The 22,191-nt window shown below is 50.3% G+C and overlaps 1 protein-coding gene across 1 annotated transcript in view; it reads left to right on the top strand.

Annotated features, from left to right (window-relative positions):
• The window catches only part of LOC135975013 (zinc finger protein RFP-like), a 41,273-nt gene extending 32,389 nt beyond the window's left edge, over positions 1-8,884 (top strand). The window contains exon 8 of the mRNA XM_065565046.1: positions 8,144-8,884. Coding sequence (XP_065421118.1) covers positions 8,144-8,703 — 560 coding nt within the window. The 3' untranslated portion in view covers positions 8,704-8,884. The remainder of the gene's footprint in view (positions 1-8,143) is intronic.
• Positions 8,885-22,191: the final 13,307 nt, after the last annotated feature.

The following is a 22,191-nucleotide window of genomic DNA, read 5'->3' as shown; positions in this document are numbered from 1 at the left end:
ATTCCCAGCCTGGTTGCTCCCCTTCCTTTGCACCTCCCTTGCCCTGATTGACCCCTCCCCTCGTGTGCACATGCCCCCTCCCATGCGCTTGTGTCCCCCACTCCGTTTTGGTTAATCACTGCACCCCCTGATGTTCTTGTGACCTTCCTTCCCCTAGTGCAGCTAGAGGATCCGGTGTCCGTGACTGTCGTCCCCCCCCAAGCCTTTGGTTACCCCCACCCCGTTTCGGTGCCCTCCTCCCCTGCCTGCAGCCTAGCGGGGCGGAGTGGTTGACCTGCTTCCCCTTCCTCCCGCTCTTCTCCGGTGTGTTTTCCCCTCCCTCCCTGTTCATTATGGAGGGGAACACGGTGGGGGAGCCCCCGCAAGTAGGCCCTGCTCCCCTCCCCCTCCTGCCCCCTTGGCCTCTTCCTTAACCGCCACTGCCAAACCATCTGCCACCGCACCCGCTGTGGCATTGGCAGCGGCGGGCGACAGGGTGAACTCCACTGCTGCCACGTCCCTCACTCCCTCCGATTCTGGGGGAGCCACCCCAGCCGGCAGGAAAGGCCAGGGCAGAAAGGCCTCTGCTGCTCCCTCCACCAGCTCTGCGGGTGCCCCTCCCCTGTCACATATGCCCAGGTGGTGGTGGCCCCCCGCCTGCCGATACGCCATCTCATCCATCCACCGCCTCTGCTTCCATCTATAGCGGCCTGTGCCCCTTCCCCACCTTGACTAGGAGACATGGCATCCGTTGCCTCCAGGTGCCCGCCTCGCCCCATGTGGAGACCTACATGTGGGCATTGGCAAGGGTGGTGGAGCCCACGGCCATCGTGGCGGCCTCCAAAAGGTATGGCAAGGTTGTCTTCTTCCTTGCCTCGGAGGCCGCCGCCCACAAGGTGGTGGAGAAGGGTCTGGCGGTGGGGAGCGTGTTCGTTCCCCTGGAGCCACTGGAGGACCTGGGTCTCCGTGTGGTCCTCACCTCCGTTCCTACTTTCCTCCCCAATGTCGCCCTGTTACCTGCCCTTTCTACCCTGGGGAAACTGATCTCCATCGTCAGCCCTCTGTCGCTGGGCTGCAAAGACCCCGACCTCCGTCACGTCCTCTCATTCCGCCGGAACGTGCAGCTCCAACTGCCGCCGGCGGCACGTGCCGGAGAGGCGCTCGAGGGGTCTTTCCTGGTCCCCTATCAGGGGGCCCATTACTGGGTGCACTACTCTATGGGGGAGGCCCGGTGCTACCTCTGCCGGGCGATAGGGCACGTCCGGAGGCCCCCGTTGAAACCCCTCCCACCTCCTTGCCACTTCCACCCCGTGCCATGCCCGAGGCAAGCATCGCCTTGGGTGCTAGCGAAGAAGACCCTGGGGTGGTGGGAGGTGAGCTGCCTTCTATCTATGAGGAGATAGAGGCCCTGGGTCAGACCCCGGTCACCCAGGGGGAGTACGACTCTCTGCCATCGGGCCTTGATCTGGCCGGCCTCACCCCACCCCCCCTTTCTCCGTCTTCCATGCCCCTGACCGCTGTTCCTGCCGTAAAGGAGCCACTGGTCTCTTCGACCTGCCCGGCTCCAGGTGACACCCCGCTGACGGCCGCTGAGCCTGTTGAGGCAACGGCCGCTGCCTCGTGGCCGGGACTCAAGTTACCAGGGGTATCCCTCAATGGCGTGGGGCAACCGAGTTCCTTCCTGACTTGGGGCCCTGTTGAAGATTGTCCACCTCCTGATTCTGTGGCTGTTACATCTGCCGTTGAGCTTGTGCCTGGCATCCCTGGGGACCCCTTCCCTAATCCTCAGACCCCTGAGCCCGACCGGGAGGAGCCACCTTAGAGCAATCCAGCTCCTGGGGCCCAGGATCCCGCCTCTGTCCCTCTTCCCGACCCTACTCCTGACTCTGTCCCTATCTCCTCCACCTCCCGTGACGCTATTGCCGCCCCTGGGAACGTCTCCTTCTCTTTCCCAGAGGATGACCCACAGGGAGCGGCCTTTGTGTTCCCCAGTCCCGACCTATTAGGGGCTGCTATCCTCCCTCCTCCGCTGCCCCCCCTTGAGCTGGGGTCTGAGGTGGGCCGTGTGGCGCCGGCCCATCAGGCGCCATGTCGAGGGTCTTCCCCTTGCCTGCCCGTCTCGGTGGGCCACGGGGCCGTGCCAGGGGCCCCAGCGGGGGATGACCAGAAGCCAGTGACCCCACCCCCCATAACTGCAAGAAGAGCTGCGGGAGTTTTTAGAAGACATCCATGGCTCCCACAATAAGGTGCTGCTCGCTCTCCAGCGATGGGGAGATTTCCATCAGATCCTCTGGGCCGCGAGGGCCCTCATGGGGGAGGGTAAAAGGACCAGGAAGCAGGGTTCCGTGGCTTACCAGTGGGTCCGCAGCTTCCATGATGTTTTGCTCACCTTCGGGGTGGGTCACGGTTTTCTGTGTGGCCCAATGGTTGCCGTGAGCGTCCCTGCCGGCGAGGATCCCCCCCAGCCCTCCTCATGCCACCTATCACCTTTGCAACATTGAACACTCAGTGCTGTAGGGTGGGTCTCTGCAGGTGCCAGGTGCTCTCCTTCCTTCGGGAGGGGGGGTACTCTGTGGTTTTTCTGCAGGAGACCCACACGGATCCGGCCGCCGAAGACAGCTGGCGGCTGGAGTGGGGGGACAGGGTCTATTTTAGCCATCTCACAGTTCGTACGGCTGGAGTGGCTACCCTGTTCTTCCCCGACCTACGGCCCAAAGTGCTGGGGTTTGCCATGGCTGTGCCGGGCCACCTGCTGCACCTCCAGGTCTGCATGGAGGGTCTTGTGGTCAACCTTGTCAACGTCTATGCCCCGACATCGGGCCCGGAGCGGCTGCCTTTTTATCAGCAGGCGTCCGCCTTCTTCGGCTCCTTGGATCCTTGTGAGTGCCTGGTCCTGGGCGGGGACTTCAACGCTACACTCGAGGAGCGGGACCGATCGGGGACCGAGCAGTGCCCGGCCCCCGCGGACGTCCTCCGGGAGATTGTGGAACATCACTCCCTGGTGGACGTCTGGCGCGACCACCACCCGGACGATGTCTCCATGTTCACCTATGTCCAGGTGGAAGCCCATCGGTCTTGCCACTCCCAGTTGGACTGCATTTACTTGTCACGCTTCCATCTTTCACGGTCCAAGTCCTCCAACGTCCGGCTAGCCCCCTTTTCAGATCACCATCTAGTCACCATGACGACCTCTCTCTGTGCGGAGAGGCCGGGGCCGGCCTATTGGCACTTTAACAATAGCTTGCTGGAGGATGTGGACTTTATGGCGTCCTTCTGGGAGTTCTGGCTGGTCTGGCGAGGGCAGCAGCGTGCCTTTCCCTCGGCGTGGTGGTGGTAGGACCTAGGAAAGGAAGGCCAAGGCCTGAATGGGCCACAGGGAGGGTTCCTCCCCAGGGAGAAGTTCCAGCAGGTGTCAGGGCTGAGCCATGTTGGCAGGACAATGGGAGACTCACACTTACCAGCTGTAAGGGCCAGTTGGGGAGGGAGGGGGCACAGAGGAGAGACCAGGGAGTCAGGGTGTTGGAGGGAAGAGATGGTGCAGGGGTGGGGTCTTGGTGGGGAAGAGGCGATATGAGGGCAGGGGCTAGGGGAGAAGGGGTGGTATGACAGTGGGGGTTTAGGGAGAAGGGGCAGTGCTGGGACAGGAGCTTGGGGAGAAGGGCTGGCACAGGAGGGCGGGGCCACGGTTTGGGCACTGGTGGCCACTCGACTTTTAGAGAGCTTCCATCACTCCTGGGGGAGTATCGTCCTAGATTCTGATCCATGCATAGGCGCCGACTCCGTGGGTGCTCTGGGGCTGAAGCACCCCCAGAGAAAAATTGGTGGGTGCTCTGCACCCACCGGCAGCCCCCGCCTCAGCTCACCTCCGCCTCCTCCCCTGAGCGTGCCTTCCCTGCTTCTCCTCCCAGTGCTTGCTGTCGTGAAACAGCTGTTTCACAGCATAACAAGCTGTGAGAGGGAGGGGGAAAAGCGGGAACGTGGTGCACTCAGGGGAGCAGGCGGCGAAGAGGCGGGGCCGAGGTGGGGATTTGGGGAAGAGGTCCAAAAGAGGATGGGAGGGGGCAGAGTTGGGGCGGGGACTTTGGGGAAGAGGTTGCAATGGGGCAGGGTGGAGACAGGACAGGGGCAGGGGTGGTGTCAGGGCAGGGGGAGGCAAGCACTCACCAGCACCAGCAGAAGTTGGTGCTTATGGATCCATGGGCACATCTATGTATTTGCCGGGTGCACAGAGCTTTCTGGGTGGAGACTCTTTAACGCTCACCCAGGAATTGGTGCTGGGAGGCCCCACTGCCCAGGAGGCGGAGGGCTCTCACTCCCCTGCCCTGGGGGGGTGAAGGGAGGGGCTCTGGGGCTGCTGTTCCTCGTACCAGGAAGGGGATGAAGGGGACGTGGACACAGACCATGTCCCTGCGTGTGCTGGGAGGAGCAGACTTGGCTCCATTCTCGGCTTCAGAGCCTGAGTTCCAGCCTGAGCCTGAAGGTCTACACAGCTACTTTTAGTGCCAAAGAGGGAGCCCCGCAAACCTGAATCTGTCCACCCCGTTCCGAGACTTGCTGCTGTGGGCTGTGCAGATGAACCCAAAGTGTCTCCAGAGTCTGGGTGTGAAAGTTCCCAGCGTGTCTGACCCAGGGCTGGTTAATGAGAGCAAGGGGGGTGGCTGGCACAGTCGTTAGAGGGAGACACCTGAGCCCCTGAGGCTCTGAGATGGTTTCTGTGACCATTATCCTCTCTGGGAGATGCCCAGGTGCAGCTGCAGAAGGTCTGTGCTGCTAGCAGCATCCATGGGACAAATTGCGCTGGGCAGAGATCAGAGTAGCAGCCATGTTAGTCTGTATCTGCAAAAAGAACAGGAGAACTTGTGGCACCTTAGAGACGAACAAATTTATTTAAGCATAAACTTTCGTGGGCTACAGCTGATGAAGTGGGCTGTAGCCCACAAAAGCTTATGCTCAATAAATTTGTTAGTCTCTAAGGTGCCACAAGTACTCCTGTTCTTCTTTTTGCGGATACAGACTAACACGGCTGCTACTCTGAAACCTGTCATTATGCAAGGCACTGCATTTAGGCGTATGGAATGGAAATCCATCAACCTCATGAAAAAACTCGTACAGATACAGACAGACATCATCTTCCTTTCCAAATGCAAGCAGATGGACATCATACCAAAAGGACTAAAGGTAAAAAATCCATTACAATCTACATATCACACAGACTATGCTGAGAGACTGTGTCACACACTCTCAAAGAAACTGCGAAACCACCTGATCAGCATCCTATACAGCAAACAGGGAAAGATTAAGAAAATTTGTTAGTCTCTAAGACACCCATGTACCGCTGCAGGAGGCCACTCACAGCATCCATGGCACAAATGGCTCTGGGCAGAGAGTTCGGGCTGGAGCCAAGTCTCAATTTTCAGCCTGATTTGTGGGGGTGAGATCACGGGCCCAGGGGGCATTTGTCTGCAAAGGGCAAATTAAACAGCAGCTCTGGAGTGTCCTGAACCTGGCCTGCCTGTACTTTCGTGTTTCTGGGGATGTTGACAGTCACTCACTGCACATCACTGGGATTCGGGCTCCTAAATTGCTCAGACAGGTTTGCAGTGGAGCTGAGTGAAATGTTTTGGACAAATAGTTTATTTGCTGCAAAATTATATTTTGGGTCAAGAGAAACTATTCATGAATCCATGTCGACTTTGCTGTCGAGTTTCAATTAAAAGAAAAAGATGCTGCTGCTTCCCCTCTAGCCTTTAGCCCAGTGGCTGGGCCCTCCGCTGGGAGCCCCAGGTTCAATCCCCCTGTGTGATGCCATCAGGGCTTGAACCACTAGGCTCCAGTTGTCTGATGACATCCCCCTGCGTCTAAACACTGCCATGGGAACTGGGCCAGAGCGTGGGAATGAGAATGACTCTGCAGCCCAGTGGGTCAGGCCTCCACCTGGGATCCCAGAGTCCAGCACCCCATCTCCAGTGACCCTGTTATTATTTATCCATAACCTCAGTGATGGGAGGGGTTACGACTCCTGGCACAGCAGTGTCTCAGGCCATGTCTGCCGGTGTTTCCTTGCACCGATGTAGCTGCACCGGTGCAAACCCTAGTATAGATGTGCTGTGCGGGTGTGAACTGGGGCTGACACCTGGTGCAGCTTCTCCCAGATGGAGTGGGCAGTAAGTGGGGAAATGTCTTCTTCTCTCCCCACTGCCCTGGCCTTATTAGCAACAGCCCATTAGTACACATTTATACCCCCCCCCCGAATCTTCCACTGTAATGCCCCCCCAGTGAGCCCAAACCAGACCACTGCCGCCGTTGGGGTGGGGCTGGACCCGGCGAGGGGAGGGGCTGGCTTTGGGGTTTTCCTGGCTGGAAGGTGGGGCCCGTGGGGCCTGCCAGCATGGAGAGTCCCAGCTGCTCCCCCTGGGGCAGGGCTGCACCTCCAGTGTGTGTGGGGATGGCACCGACCTGCTCTCAGCGAGAAACCAACCACACATGGCCCGAAAGCAACAGAGATTCCCTGGGGCCTTCCTCTCCATCACCCCTCTCTGGCTTCTGCCCTTCCCTTACCCTGGACCCTGTATCAAATCTGACCCCTCACCAACATCCCTCCCTTTCTTCTCACCCCCATCTGCTTCCCTGGTGCCAACCACTGCCATCACCTCCCCTCTGATGGCCACCCCACCCCTCACCCTCCTCTGCTGTCCTGGCTTTTGCCCTTCTTACTCCCCTCAGCCCTCCTGACAGCTGCCCCCTCCCCACCCTCTCTGACCCCTGACACCCTCCCCTTCCCTCACTCCCCTGTGCCCACCCCTCCTCTAGCCCCACTCCAACCTCCTGGCACCTGCCTCTCCCCGATCCCCTCTCCTAACACCTCCCTACCCACCTGCCCTGCCTCTCTGCTCACCCCTCTCTGCCCCCTGGTGCTTGTTCCTCCCCTCCTCTGCCCTCCCTGTGCCTGCCCTTCTGCTCAAACCCCCTCAATCCCCCTGGCACCTGCCCTTCCCCCACACCCTTCTGCTGCCTACCCCTTCCTTCCCTCTCCCTGCCCCCCAACACCTGACACTCCTCTTGTCCCCTTCCTTTCTGGTGCCCACCCCCCTCAGCACCCCCTGCCCCACTGACCCTGCTCTCCTCTCACCCCTCTGCCATCATGACCCATGTCACCTTCTCTTTATTTCTCACCCCTGCCCCTCCCCTTGCCCTCTGGCTCCATGACACCTGCACCCTTCACCACCCCTCTAGTCCCCTGGTGTCAGCTCCTCCTCTTTCCCAAGTCCCAGATCTACCCTTGCCCCATCTGCCTCCCTGGTGCCTGATGTTTCCTTTGCCCCCTCTGCCTGTCTGATGCAAATCCCTTCCCTCACCCCCCTTTGGGACTCCTGTCTCAGCCCTTTCCCTCATCTCAGCACTGCCCCATTCCTTCCCTCACCCTCTCCTAACCTCTGGGTCCAAACCCTCCCTTCATCCTCCCTCTGGTGTCCACATCTCCCTTCACACCCCTCTGCCCCCCTAGGTCCTGCCTTCTCCACACGCTCCCCTTCTGCTCACCTGCTCCTTCACCCCCCATTCTACCCCTTCAACACCAGTGCCTGCCCATTCGCTCCACTCCATGGTTCCACCTACCCCACTCCTCGTCATCTCACCCCCTTGCAGCCCACGCTCCCCTGGATTTCTCCTGCCCAATTGGAGCTTTCCCATTCCCTCACACTCCTCTGTCCCCTGGTGCCCGCCCCTTCCCTTGCTTCCCTGTGCACCCTGGGGTCCGTCCTCTTCTTCTGCCCTGATGCCCACCCCTTCCCCCACCCCCTGCAGCCCCCGGGAACCTGCCCCTCCCTTCATCCCCCTCTGTCTTCCTGCTGCCCGTCCCTTCCCTTGTCACCCCATTGCCCTTGTCCCGCCCTCCACCCCCTCTGCTCCTTTCACCTCCCCCTCCCCTTTCTTCTCCCAACATCAGCGTGTCCCCTCCCCACCTCCACTGACAGTGTCTCACCCCTCCCTCGCTCCTCCTGCCCTTTTCCTGCTCATTGACTCCTCATAGTCAGACGGGCCCTGACTCCCCTCAGGCAACAACCCCCTCCCCCCCACCAGCAATTAACAGGGATGTAGGTTAATTTCCCTTTGATCCCAGTGACCAGCCCCTGCCGCAGCACTGACTCTGTGACTCTCTCCCCAGTGGAAGTGACTGTGGATCCAGACACGGCTCATCCCGACCTCGTCCTGTCTGAGGATTGGAAATGTGTGAGACTTGGAGACACACGACAGGATCTGCCCGACAACCATGAGAGATTTGATTCTTGTGCCTGTGTCCTGGGCACTGAGGGGTTCGCGGGTGGGAGGCATTACTGGGAGGTGGAGGTGGGAGACAAGACTAGATGGACTCTGGGGGTTTGTAGGGAATCTGTGAGCAGGAAGGGGAATGTCACATTCACACCTGGGAATGGATGCTGGGTTGTGTGGCTGAGGGATGGGGGATACAAGGCCCTCACCTCCACCTCAACCCCCCTCCCCATGAGCGTCAGGCCCAGCTGGGTGGGGATTTTCCTGGACTATAAGGCGGGCAAGGTCTCGTTTTACAATGTGACTGACAGGTCCCATCTCTTCACTTTCACAGACACCTTCTCCGGGAAGCTCCGCCCTTATTTCAATCCCTCTCTCAACACTTGTGGTACAAACGTGGCTCCCCTGATAATCTGCCCAGTCCCAGCTCAGGCCAGAGGGAATCTCTGTCCCTGACAGTGACCCCGCAGCACAGACTGTCCCCTCCCAGCCCTGCTGCTCTTCCCGTTACCCTGTGGTGGGGGCCAGTTACTGCAGCAACTGGACTTTTTGTGCTGACCGGACGCTGCCAGTTTCCCTTTTCAACTGGAGGTTCCAGTCGAAAACCGGACACCTGGGGACCCCCAGCCCTCACCTTTCCCCATCCCGTGCCCCAGGGGTAGCAGATGGGGGTGGATGGGGGACATTTACCATGTCAGAATTTTCTACCCCTGTGAAATCTCAATATACAATATGAAAGAAAAAAGATTATTTTAATTTAGAAAATATTATTGTAACAAGGTGTAAATACAAGAATATTTTAATTTACATTTCAACAACATTTCAAAAACAAGCATATAAATATTGTGAAGTTGTGCAGTCTATATGGTTTTATAAAAACTTGATAATAAGTCAATATAATGTAACTGAGATAGTTTTAGAGAAAATACGGTAATAAGTGAATGTAACGTAACTGGGATATGCTTCATGGAAAAGGTCTCTTGTAAGGTATCATTGCAAAGCTTATAATCTACTGAGTATGATCATCTGATTTGTATAAATGTACCACTCTTGTATCTAAAACTAGAAATATAAAATGTAACTCTGAGGGCCTATTGTAATTGTGTAAAGTGTGGACCATTAATGATGGTTTGGAATCTTGATGACTCCCATTGTCTGCAGATGGCTGTATTTACCTGTGAGTCTTCCTGTATATGTGTGTGCTGGCAAGTGAGTACTGAAGTCTTGCAGTGACATGTGATCATGTCACCTGAACTGGAATCCATCTTTAACCTGGTGCTTTTCCAGTGAGGGGGGGGTGGAAACCCAGAGGGACAAAGGGTTCCCGCCTTATGCAAAAGATATATAAAGGGGTGGAAGAGAACAAAGGGGAGAGAGGAGCCATCATGAAGAATCCCCTAGCTACCACCTGAGCTGCAACAAGAGCTGCACCAGGGGAAAGAATTGTGCCCAGGCCTGGAAGGGGTCCAGTCTGAGAAAAACTTACTGAAGCATCTCTGAGGGTGAGATTATCTGTATTCAGTTTGATTAGGCATAGATTTGCGCATTTTATTTTATTTTGCTTGGTGACTTACTTTGTTCTGGCTAAAAGAAGAATTTGTTCTGGCTGTTACTACTTTGAACCACTTAAATCCTACTGTCTGTATTTAATAAAATCACTTTCTATTTAGTAATTTACTCAGAGTATGTATTAATACCTGGGGGAGCAAACAGCTGTGCATATCTCTCTATCAGTGTTATAGAGGGCGAACATAAGCTTTATGCAGGGTAAAACGGATTTATCTGGGTTTAGACCCCATTGGGAGTTGGGCATCTGAGTGCTAAAGACAAGCACACTACTGTGAGCTGTTTTCGGGTAAACTTGCAGCTTTGGGACAAGTGATTCAGACCCTGGATCTGTGTCTGGAGCCAGACGGGAGTGTCCGGCTCAGCAAGACAGGGTGCTGGAGTCCTGAGCTGGCAGGAAAAACAGAAGCAGGGGTAGTCTTTGCACATCGGGTGGCAGCTCCCAAGGGGGTTTCTGTGATCCAACCCGTCACAAATATATTTGTAGAAATGGAATTATTTACATTTTTTTTATTTTCCCCTCAAATCTATAGTGAAGTTTAACTTCTCTAAATAACGTTATTTGTATTTCAATTGTGGAATTTCAAGAAATCCAAAATATTTATCTTAACAAAATAAACTATTAAATTGTCAGACTGGGTTATTCAGTTACAATCTACATGTGTCATAAACATCACAACTACACACATGTGCAGCTGCTCTCTGTCCCCCTCTCTTTATTGTCTTGACTGGTTCTCTCTGGAAGGCAGGGCACATACGCTCACCTCCTGCACTACACCTTTTAAAATTAATAGTTGAAAAAATGAATTAAGCAATATATTTAAGTTAACTCACGCAAGATTATATAATAATCTTTGAACTTCTGTCAGCATTAATTCATGTGATTTTTAACTTTCTAGCTACATATAATTGGTAATCAAGATATTACCCTTCCTTTCTTTTTCTCACATCAGTTAACAAAACTCGGTCCCCGACCTCAAATGCTCTCTTCCTATTGATAGAAATCTCTTCTACAATCTCCATTTTTTAGTTTATTTTTCTTTAGAAATATTATTTGCAGGCAATGTACTGTCACTGTGCACTACTGATTTCAATGTACTGCCGGGCTCTTCATGTTCTTGGTTATAAGGACACAACAAATGTAGTTTGATAAAGAAATAGAAAAGGGGTTGTATTCCTTTATTGTATCATCACAAATTAACTTAATTGTGTTAAAGACACTGGCACTTAATGACACATAACATGAAATTTGGTGAAGCTTTTTGGCAAACCTTTCTTCTCAGACATAAATCAGTGGAAAGGGTGATATTTTTGTTGTCATGTGAGGTTTAGAGTACAAAGAAAAGAAAGTTGCTCCAGGAAATTCACCATTATTCCTCTGGGTTCTGTCCACCACCTTCTGGAATGCTCTGTAAAAATACTGACTGATTGATCTAATTCCTTGAAATTAGTGATTGAGCCTAATTTCTTGAAGAGGTAGCTGAGCAGAGTTTAAGAAGAAGAGCATGGCATGGCATTGCTAAGACTACTTTGTGTTTTAAATGTGATGCGTTATGAACTTTTTCAATGGTATAATTCAGTTTTGAAGATTTATTCACAATTTGCCATTCATGGCAGTGTGCCCTAAACTTACCTTGGTTATTTGAAAATAAATACCCTAAAATTATCTTTTGATGGATTCATTTGTGCTTTTTATCCAGTCTGCTGGTGTCTAGGTGGCATGGGCTGCTGAAGCGATGTGTTCTTCCTAGTTTTTAACACATGGAAATTTTAATCTAAAAATAGATAATTTTCCCCTAAAATTTCCTTCAGAAATATCTTCATTCCTTTCCCTATTTCTCATAGAATTATGTGTAATTACTGTGCTTTCTTATCCAATCTTCTTGTGTTATTACATGGGGAAATATGTTGGCAAATAGGTTAATATACAACATGTTTTTTACTATCTGACAAGACATAAAAATGTGTGGTCACTCACAATTTACAGCATGAAGTGTCATGAAGTGATTCCAGACGATGTTCATTTAAAAATATCTAACTATGAATGGGCTCCTCCATCAGTTCCTGCAACCCCTGGCTGGCAGAGCTCTGTGTGAATGAAGCAGCAGGCAGTCTGCCAGGGAACCTCCACCAAGTGTCTTTATGACTTTTTATGGTGCATCACAACAGAGCAGCAGTTACAAGGAGCCCCCTTCCTGCTCCCTGGTTCAGCCTTTTATGCTGCTGCTTTCTTCTCAGCGCTGAGCTAGTGACCTCATCAGGCTCCCTACAGGTGCCAGTGATCCCCTCTGCCCTTCCAAACCCAAACTACTCAGTCCCTCCTACTCGAACTGCACCCGGTGCCCTGGGTGCTCTGTGACCAGGTTGCTGGCTTCCAAAGGGTTCCGTTTGTAGCTGCTAACAGGCCCCATCACATGGCCCTGATTGTGTAATTGACCATACAATGAAAATAACACTCAATGTAAACTGTTACCTCATTATTCAATTCAGAACCTAGATCGACCAGGATCTGCTCTGGACAGCCATGTTGATATATAAGTTTACATGTCTTCTTCTCCACCTCATGTGCTGTCATAGTTCTAAGTGGAAATTCTTCTACCTCTTTTGAAAAATCATCTGTAGCTGTCAGGACATGTTGGTATCACTTCTGTGGTACTGGATAGAGCCCGATTAAATCTGTTCTCAGCAATTCCCAGGGATTAACAACCTATGTGCAAGAACACAGGCTAGAGTTCTCATTTGGATCTTTCCTGTGACATTTTTGTTATAATCCCATATATAGTAAGCAAAGTAAATGTTCTAATGTGGTTTCTATTATAGTTGGTGTCTCCACACAGTCAGAATCAAAAAGAGGCCAAACTTCTGCAACTGAAAACTTGCATAAATATGCTTTGCAGGGGCCACGAGTTATATAGGCCCATGGTACTGGGCTCCAGCAATACTCAGGGCCTGGGGGCCCAACTCCACCAATGTTTGAGGCCTCATCTCTCCCACTGCCCCACCTGCCGCCCCCGCGCACCTCCCCTGGAGTGTCCCTGCCTGCGCCCTGTGCAGCGGATGGCTGCCCTGCCGCTCCGTGCCGCACTACCTAACAAGGAAGGGACCGGCACTGGTGGCAGGCTGAGGCTGCTACTGCACCTGCAGCGGGAGGAGTGGATGAGGCACACATGTTATGGCAGCCCCCCCCTCCCTCTGGCACCCACCGGGAGACAACTCTGACTCCGAGGGGGCTTCCTGGAGTCTGAACCTGAGCAGCTGGGGCTTGGGTGAGTGTCGGACTCATGACACCCTGCCCTTCGCCCGCAGTGACCACTCCTGCCCCAGGCTTGGCAAGGGGCAGCCCCATCCCCCACCCCGTGAGGCTATGGTGAGGGGCAGCGGCAGGGGAGGAGGCACACACATAATGGCACCCCCCCACCTCTGGCATCCACCACAAGATAGGCGAGGGGGCTTCCTGGACCTGAGCAGGTGGGGCTTGGGTGAGTGTCATGACACCCTGTCCCCCCTCCCCCTGCAGTCACCACTCCTGCCCCATCCCCCACTGAGCAACAATTAAAAGTGTTTGCTGCCTCTTGAAGAACATTACAAAAGAAGGGGCTACATTTTGTTTTAGTTTTAGAAAGTATTTGCTTTTGAGAGTTATTGATCCAAGAGTGCTGGGTTGTTTCCATATTCAAAAGAGTATTAATCGAGTTGATAGTCTTAGTTACATAAATTTTTCTGATGATAGTGATATTGTGCAATAGAGGGAAACTGTTAAGCACTTACTGTTTCCAGTCCATTTTTATATTATTTTAAAAAATATAGATTGGCTTACAAGGCAGGTGTGTGTGTGGGCGGGGGGTGGCAGGACATGGACCCATTCTGGGCCCCACCAAAAATTATACAAACCTGCCACCCTTGACGCTGTGCCAGCACAACGGTAAATAGAAGTCGTTGCTGCACTATGCACTTGTTATAGCTGATTAGAGGCTTTATTGTGCAGCAATAATAAATACAGATAATGATAAACAATTAGCTTGGCCAATATTTAAAAAACAGTTAAGATGTATTTAACATGGAGAGATATGCAAAGTGTTTGATTTAATGGGGAGCCATCCATTCAGGTCCACTTCATTGCAGGGGTTGCAAAGTTAAATCCAATCCAAGCAGGACATTTGCCTTGCATGAAATCCAGTATGAACTCTCCACTGGGGGGTCCTCATTTCTGTCACCCACCAACTGTGTCTGAGGAGGGGGGAGGCCAATGCTAATCTGGCTGCATCCTCCAGACTTTCCAGAGTCACGCATCCTAGCTGTGGGGAGAGGGGGCTGCATGAGGGGATTTGCCCATCCCAGCTGTGGAGGGACCCATCCAGACATGCAGAACTGTGGTCAGTGATATGACTGAGAACAGGAGGTCTTATGGGCAGTGTGAGATGTGTATTGAGAATTGCTCCTAGAGTCAGTATTTCTGTGGCCACCATCTGGGGGGTTCTATTGTTTTTGGTTCTGTTTTTGAAAATAAAGAATTTAGGGGCAAAAGCAGCGGGGGGATGGGGAGAAATTAACAGAGGGGAAAGTGAGGCTGAGTCTCAGGGGAAACATCCTGGCAGTGAGATCTGTGGGGTTGGGGAACTATCCCCCTAGGGCCAGCGCTGGGCTCCCCATTATTCCATGTTGCCTCTGGGAACCCTGCATCACCAAGCCCTCTGAGACCTCACAGTGCCTATGAACTGAAACAGCCCCACAGCCACCTCTGTGCCCTGCTCTGGGCCTCTCCCTGTGCTGCCTGCAGGCTGAGTGAGGCACAGGCATCGGTAGCAGCCTGGTGTATTGCAGCCTCCAGGGCTCCCCATTGGCAGCAGGCGGTGCTGCCCCCTACAGTGTGTCAGCTGCACTGCACAGCAGTTATATTCCTGCTGGGACTTCACTCCACCCTCCCCCAAGGAGGAGCTGCCCCTGCTGGTGACAGGTCTCTGCAGGGCCAGGGCCCCTAAGGAAGAGCCCCTGGTGAGTCGCACTGGAACATACAGTGCAACAGGAGAGAGTCTAAGGAGAGATCCTGAGGGAAGCAGAATCAATTGTGGAGAGGCCCTAAAGTGCCAGGGCTCAAGGCTACTGGCTGATCTGCCTGTAGCTAGTTCCATGAGGTGAGGCCCATTGTTCTGAAATTAATGAATGAGACTGAATTTCCCCTCCCTGTTCCTCTCCCATGTGCCCTGGCTGCTGTTGCCCCCACACCCCACCCCCGCTCCATCTCTAGGAGTCACTCACCTGCCCAGTCTGCCTCGATTTTGAACTCTGGGCAGAATTTCTGCTGAGTCTGCATCACTCACAGCTGGGAGGAGTTAGAGAGAGACTTTCACCATCAGGTGTAAATACCGTCCACCGTCACGGCAGGGTGTGTGGAGTCCTCCTGCAAAATCCCTGCCCTGTTCACCAGAACCAAACGGGCTGGGGCTGGAGCTGGGGCTTCCCCATGAGGAATTATTGTCCCTCCCATTGCTGTTAGTGGGTTCTCAATAGACCACAGAGGGGATTAAAGGTGCAGTTACCCCCAACTCTGTCATCAAGGGCCCCCATTTGTCCACCCCACCCAATGCCAGGGGCCCCAAGTGTCTCCCATTTCATGCATCCAGATTTCTGACACAATCAGTGCAGTTCTGCCCGCTGATGCCTAGAACATTCGCTGAAGTGTTAGAATTGATCAAATGCAGCATTGAACCATTATTGTGTTACAGACAGAGAGGTGAAATGCATTGAGTTGAATGTAAGGCCTCTGTACCTCAAAGCAGCATCCTGGAACCCCCATATTCACCACTGTCAGATAATTATGAAATGTTTAGTACAAAGTATGTCTTGTGAGGTATCATTTCAATCGTCTTGATCTGTTGGGTTGTATGTGAAGTTATGAATTATTGCTATATGTGTTACTGAAATATGTTGTCAGGTTGGGAACACCACAACTAGCCTTTCAGGTACAACAATAGTATCCAGCTTTGATCTCTACATTTGCTAAGTACAACCACTTAAAATCTATCTTTCAGTAGTCAATAAATCTGATATTTAATCTAAACCTGTGTGTTTTGTTTGAAGTGCTTGGAAAATCTCAGCTCAGTTTACAAAGGCTAGTGCATGTCCTCTCCACATCAAGGGCTAGAGCGAACTGGGTAATGAACTTATATTGGCCGGGCTTCTGACCAGGGCAGGACAATACACTTCTGGGATGCAAGGCTGGGGAGCTGGGGGAAATTGTCTGGAACCTCTCTATTGATAGTTCATGAGTGTCTGGGAGATCATTCATGTAACTAGGTTGGGTGTGTCCCTGCCTGTGGATGTCTATGTAAGTGCAGCACCTGCCAGAGGTTTGTGGCATGACATCAGTATCACAGCATGAGAGGGATACCCCAGGTTGGTGGGAAAGGGGGCTCAGTGATCCCACAGTCCAGGTTGCACCCCAAGGACCCCATCACAGCCTCCCAAACTCAGCCAAATATGGAGGAAGGGCTGAACACTCCAAAGAGTCAAGTTCCTAAGTCCCTATTTTAGGCACTAAGTCCTGGTTTTGGCCCCACCATGGTGCTCAAAGCCTCTGTCAAACATGTAGGTGCCTAAATTCACTTGAAAATATTCCGTTTGCATCTATGCTTGAGTCTGTAGGCACGTGCAATGCTGCCTCCCTGTGGCCATCTGGAGACCTATCTCCTGCCTATGCGATGCACAAACCAGTGGAAGAGAAGCTGAGGAGCTTCTAAGGGTCTGGCTACATCTGAACAAAAGACCCGAAGAAGCGAGTCTCAAAGCTTGAGTCTACAGACTAAAAATAGCCAGGTCATAGTTTTCACTGAGGCTAGAGCTTGGGCTGAGAGACAAACTCCCTGGCTGGGTTTCAGCACCCAAGTGGGAACATCTACAGAGCTATTTGAGTGCCATAGCGTGAGCCCCGTGTGAGCCTGAGTCTCAAAGCTAGACTCTGAGACTCGCTGCCATGGTGGGGTTTTTTTGTTTTATTTATTTATCTATTTTGCAGTGAAGACAAACCCTAAATCATATGCTGGAGCTGCTCTTATAGGAATGATCAGAGGCTGCCTACTGGATTGGGTCCCATTCAAAATCCAGGAAGAGGAGCCTACTAGTTAGAGCACTCAGCTGGATGTGGGAGACCCAGGTTCTAGTCCCCTATTTCTAGAAGAGGGGGAGAAGGGATTTGAAGAGGGGTCTCTGACCCCTCTCAGAAAGTGAGATTCTGATGTGTGGCTCCCTCAGTCTCCCCTCCTGAAGCTGCTCCACTGTGAATAAATAGTGTCAGAGGGGTTGGATCAGGGGGACTGGACCCAGGGTCTCCCACCTGGCTGCAGCATCATTTTCTCCCACTCTCTCTGCTGGGCGCTGGCCCTTTAACTGACAGGGGAAAGGGATGGATCTAGGAGGTTCAGTGGCAGCTGGGAGGGGGCATCAGCTGGGATGGTCAAATTGGGGCTGGGCAGTTTATTAATATTTGGTTTGTTGGGGCAAATGGGGCACAGTCTGCAGAGAATACATAGTTAATGAGTTTAACCCAATCAGTCAGGCCAACTGCCCCGATAGCAGCCAGGCGGTGCCGCTCCCCCAAATTCTGTTCTATTCAGTCCTTACAGCCCCTCATCCCCACAAGGTCCCAGAGCCATCTAGCCAGGCACCAGGCACATGACTCACATTCATCCCCTGGGATTCTCCCCCTTCTCTCCTCAATGGGGAACATACGTGAGATTTACGTGAGTTGGCAAATATGGCAATTTTAACGGACATAAAGTGGAAAATAATTTGATTCTAAGACACAAGGGGGAAAGTTGATGGGAATCCACTTCTGCACTGTCCAACCCTCCCACCCATACACACGCACACACATCTGGGCTCATAACTCAAGGCACCAGTATCTCTCCCAAATACAGGGACGTTGCTGCAGATTGAAATGGTAGGAGTAGTATAAGGCCCTACCGTCAATCAAATGTAAACCCCACCCCTTGATCCCTTAAGCCCCGCCCACCTGTTGCAGAACATCCCACCCCTGGGGGTATTACTTCCAGGGTGAAGCCGGACACATGACTCGAAGCACTGTGTATTATGTGACCCCCCTAAGAGTTCCCCCCACTGCCCTCTATCAATCAGGATGGGTTTCGTCTCTGTAGGACTGCCCAGAGAGGAGATTTGACCAATGAGGGGGGAGTTCCAGGGCAGAGTGACCCATAAGGAAGTGGGTCATGTGACCCCTCTAAGAACTCCTACCACTGCCCTCTACCAATAAGGAGGGGTTTCAGCCACTGGGGTCCACCCCGAGAGGAGATTTGACCAATCAGGGGGGTTCCAGGGTGAGGTGACCTGTCCGGAAGTGGTTTGTGTGACCCCTCTAAGAACTCCTCGCACTGCCCTCTGCCAATCAGAGTGCATCACCATCACCTGATAAGCCCCAGAGCTGGGCAGAAGAGGCCATCTCTTACCAAGAACGCGTGTTTTAGAAATCGTGGAAAGGCTGAGAGGAAACATGAACTTCCTCACCACCTCTGTGAGAACTTCGGACTTTGTTTTAGCCCCAAGTGTCTTTGACCATCTGCAGAGAAAGTGCTACATCAGCGATAGTTCCGAGGAGAAGGAGGGAATGGATGGGGGGAGCCCTTTGGCCCAGCCATTGATGGATTCACTGGAACCCGAACCTGAACCCCAACTGCTCATGAGACACCCCGATGAGCATGGTGGCATCTCGTTGTCCACCCCATTGGAGGAGGAAGGCGAACGCAGCTCAGGGGAGTCACTGGCGGACAAAGTGAATGGAAAAGACCTCACTCAGGTAAATGAACGATTTAGAAGTAATGTTAGAGGATTTGTGTGTGAGAGTAATGGGTTTAGGAACCAGCGTTGTGTAAATCTAAAAACAAACAGTGGGAACTTACATTTGTTTCTTGTCTGAAAATCTCTCGACAGCTCAACAATGCCTTTGTAGAGGACCCAGAGGCCCAGAGGCCCTGGACAGCATTGCATCAGACAGCAAAGATGAACCAGGCCTGCCTTGTTTTTGCTCAATGCTGGTACAAATCATTGACGAGAATGCCAAGGATGACGGCTATGTGGATTTAAGGTGGAGGCTTGGCGTGGAACTAACTGAGCCAGTGTCACATCGTGAGCGTAAAAAAGTCATGTGGACTATTGTACACATTGCTGTTTTTCCTCTCATTAATCACTGTCTTAGGGAAAAGCTTTTTGAAGATTGTGAGGGCTGTGTCATAGACGCTCTCTGTGGCTCTTAAGTGAGCTAAAAGTTTTAATGGAGCATCTTGGTTTGTTTTCAAGGAGCTGTATGTCTTTTAAATAATAATAAATAGTTTGTCAGAACGTAGCTTTTGTGTCTTTGTGTAAAAGAGACCCATTTACAGCAAAAAGCAGAAATGTATGTTGTAGAATCTTGTGGGGGGGGACCCTAAAAATGTGTTTACAATTAAAAAAAAAAAACAGGGATGGTTCAGACATGTGTTTGAGTACAATAGAGCTGATCCACCCTGTTGAACTGAATGGTTTTAACCACACTACCACTGAATAGCCAGGGTGACTGAGATTACCCACCCTTGTTGCCATCAGGGTTAAACGTATTAGTGATCAGTAATTAAATTTGATGGTGGGTGGGTGAGGATGGTGAGCTCTGATTAATATGAAATGAAATAAAATCTCAGGAGCTTGCAGATGCTATTGGACAGTTTAAATATAACCCCAGGAGTTGGTTGAATGCTATGGGTCACTCTTTCTAGCAACTCAAAGTCATTAAAAGTTTAAAATAATATATTTACAAAAGATAAACAAGGGTCTAACCCAAAACTGAAATGTTTCAAGGGTTCACAACCCCCCACTATACTTTAGAACAAGCATTTGCTCTAAAGACAATCAAACATTTAAAAGCTATGGGTATTTGTAGGATGCTTATTATTGTTGCAGTACACCCATTTTATTTCAAAAACAACCCCCCAACTTTAAGCATGAAAGAAACATGTGTTAAAAAACAAACAAACAAGCCCCAAGACATTCATTGATATCTGCAAAGGGCCCCCACTTGGGAATGGGGACAATTACACTAAGGATTGAGGTATATGGTGATTTACTGTTTAATACTATAAGAAGGCCCTACATAAAAATATATTTTAACTAAAAGAAAAAAATAGCCAAAAGCAGCCCAGTTGGGCAGACAACTTAATTCCCCCACCCAGATCACAAAAGGAAATGTTAGGGGAGGGGGCCTAAAGTCCTTAATTATCTATTATCTCAGAGTTGTGGTGATCGAATCAACCTGCTAACTACTATTTTGAAGTCTGTTTGAAACAGAGAGTTAAGATGGTATAAAAACCTCAGGTATTTTGAAGACTTTCTTTTCCGAGAGAAACGATCTTGAATTACTGCTGGACTGCAAGAGGAAGTATGCTCCCTGTTTTTAACTCTGAAACTATATATTATATAATGTCACTCATTGCCCATGCTGTCCTTACTAAATAATGGTACCTATCTTTATTGCAGTGTAATTTATTTAGCATGGAACCAATAACTTTAAGCTGCATTTCACCACCAGATCAAGGTAAAAGTCATTTTTAACTATAGTTGTGCTTAATATAGTTAAATAAAAAAAAAACTTCAGGTATTACACAGTTTGCATAGGGATTTGGGGGTAATACTAACTAATATTTTTACTTGTTCTTTAACCTAAAGGCCCAAACACATATGGGGGGAAAGAGAACAACCATGTGCCAGCAACCCTTTATCTTGTGGTAGAAGGTAACTTTCTGCAATTGGCTTTTAAATGTCTGTGGGTTTACTGAAAAGTATTTTGTTGCAAACTGTTGGTTTGGTGTTTACAACTGCTGGTGTGTCTGTCTGAGTTTGTGCAAAACATAGGTGTGTTTTTTTTTAAAAAGTATATGGCTGCAAACTGATGGTATGGTGTGTTTCAAATTAACAGGGGTTTCTGTGCAAAATGTGTTTTAAAATAGATTTTAAAAGTTGGTTTTAAAGCAGTTTGGTTTTTATTCTGTAAAATGAGATGTGTTTTTAAAAATATTTGTGGGTTTTATTTTGTTTTTTAAAGTGGTATTGTTATGCTCATACAAAGCACACGGGATCTTTATAGAGGAAGGTAAATACACACAGCGTTTATTGAGAATACCACAGTTAGCATATGCTTTTTAGACACTTAGACACACACACACACTCCTGCAGTGATGTTTATAGTTAGCAGTTCAGAGTCTGGATCAATCTAGTGGCCAGCCAGATTGGTCGCAGAGGGGAGCGGGGTTCTATCGGTCACGATCCAATGCTCCTGGAGTGTGGCAAGACGAAGCCAAAGTCCTATGGCAAAGCACCCTGTTCTTATAGGTTTTCTTCTCTGTTGAAGCCTATGGATTCTGCTGTGTCACTTTGTGACCGGTTACTTTTTAATTGGTGTAAACATTTCAATACACCTCCGAGAGGGTCATCCTGTCCTTTGTTCCAATTTAATCAATTGTTTTTAGGGGTGCCAGCCTTTACCTCAGGGTCGTCAATCTGCCCTTCATTATGGATGGGTATTGATGATTCTTTGATGTCCTTTAAGTTTCTTCACTCCTTCTTCTTTGACTCTGGCTATAACAATGGCCTTCACACCTTATCTTTTTCTGATGTATACATTCCTCATTCACACAAACAGATTGAGAATACAAACAGTAGTATTTTATATTGAGCAAAAGGGCATTGCAAATTAAACCTTGCTAAATTTTACAATCAAGACAATTTACATTGAGACCCAGGCCTTCAATGTTCCTCTAATCTACTTAACATAGACACAATAGAGAATCCTGTCTCTTACTTCCTAATTTGTAATACATATAGGAAACCATAGTAGCTTTATAACTTATTCTAAAACAAAAGGATGACCATGATTAGTCATAAGGATTGTTCTGGTCTGTCATTCCTTTCTGCTATTCAAAAAGGGTGGCTGACAAGATGAAATCAAATCATACATTAATTCTCATAGTACATTATAAAATCCAGCTGCTACATATCCCCCTTTTGACACTAAGATTATTAATCGCCAGTGTCACTTCTTATTTAGTCCGTGTAATAGAAAATACTGGGAGGTGATTTGGGCCTGTGGCTTTCGCTTTGCATACATTTGTTTTATCCAACAGCACATTCCAAACATTTCAATTAAACACATACAATTTAAAACCAAAAACAATTAGGGTTAGTTAACATTAGTATGCCAGTAGTTGTGGGAGACCATTCAGAATATATGTCATACCAATGGTAAGCTGTTATGTCTTTCTGCAGTGGCAATGCTTAACATGTTTCAATTTGCATGTATAATATAAATGATTCGGTTTCCCACATTGCCTTTTTGTTTTTTCT

The sequence above is a fragment of the Chrysemys picta genome, chromosome 12, assembly GCF_011386835.1.
Source record: "Chrysemys picta bellii isolate R12L10 chromosome 12, ASM1138683v2, whole genome shotgun sequence".
NCBI lineage: Eukaryota > Metazoa > Chordata > Testudines > Emydidae > Chrysemys > Chrysemys picta.
Note: the sequence above shows the minus strand (reverse complement) of the source record. Positions and strands in the feature narration are given on the sequence as shown.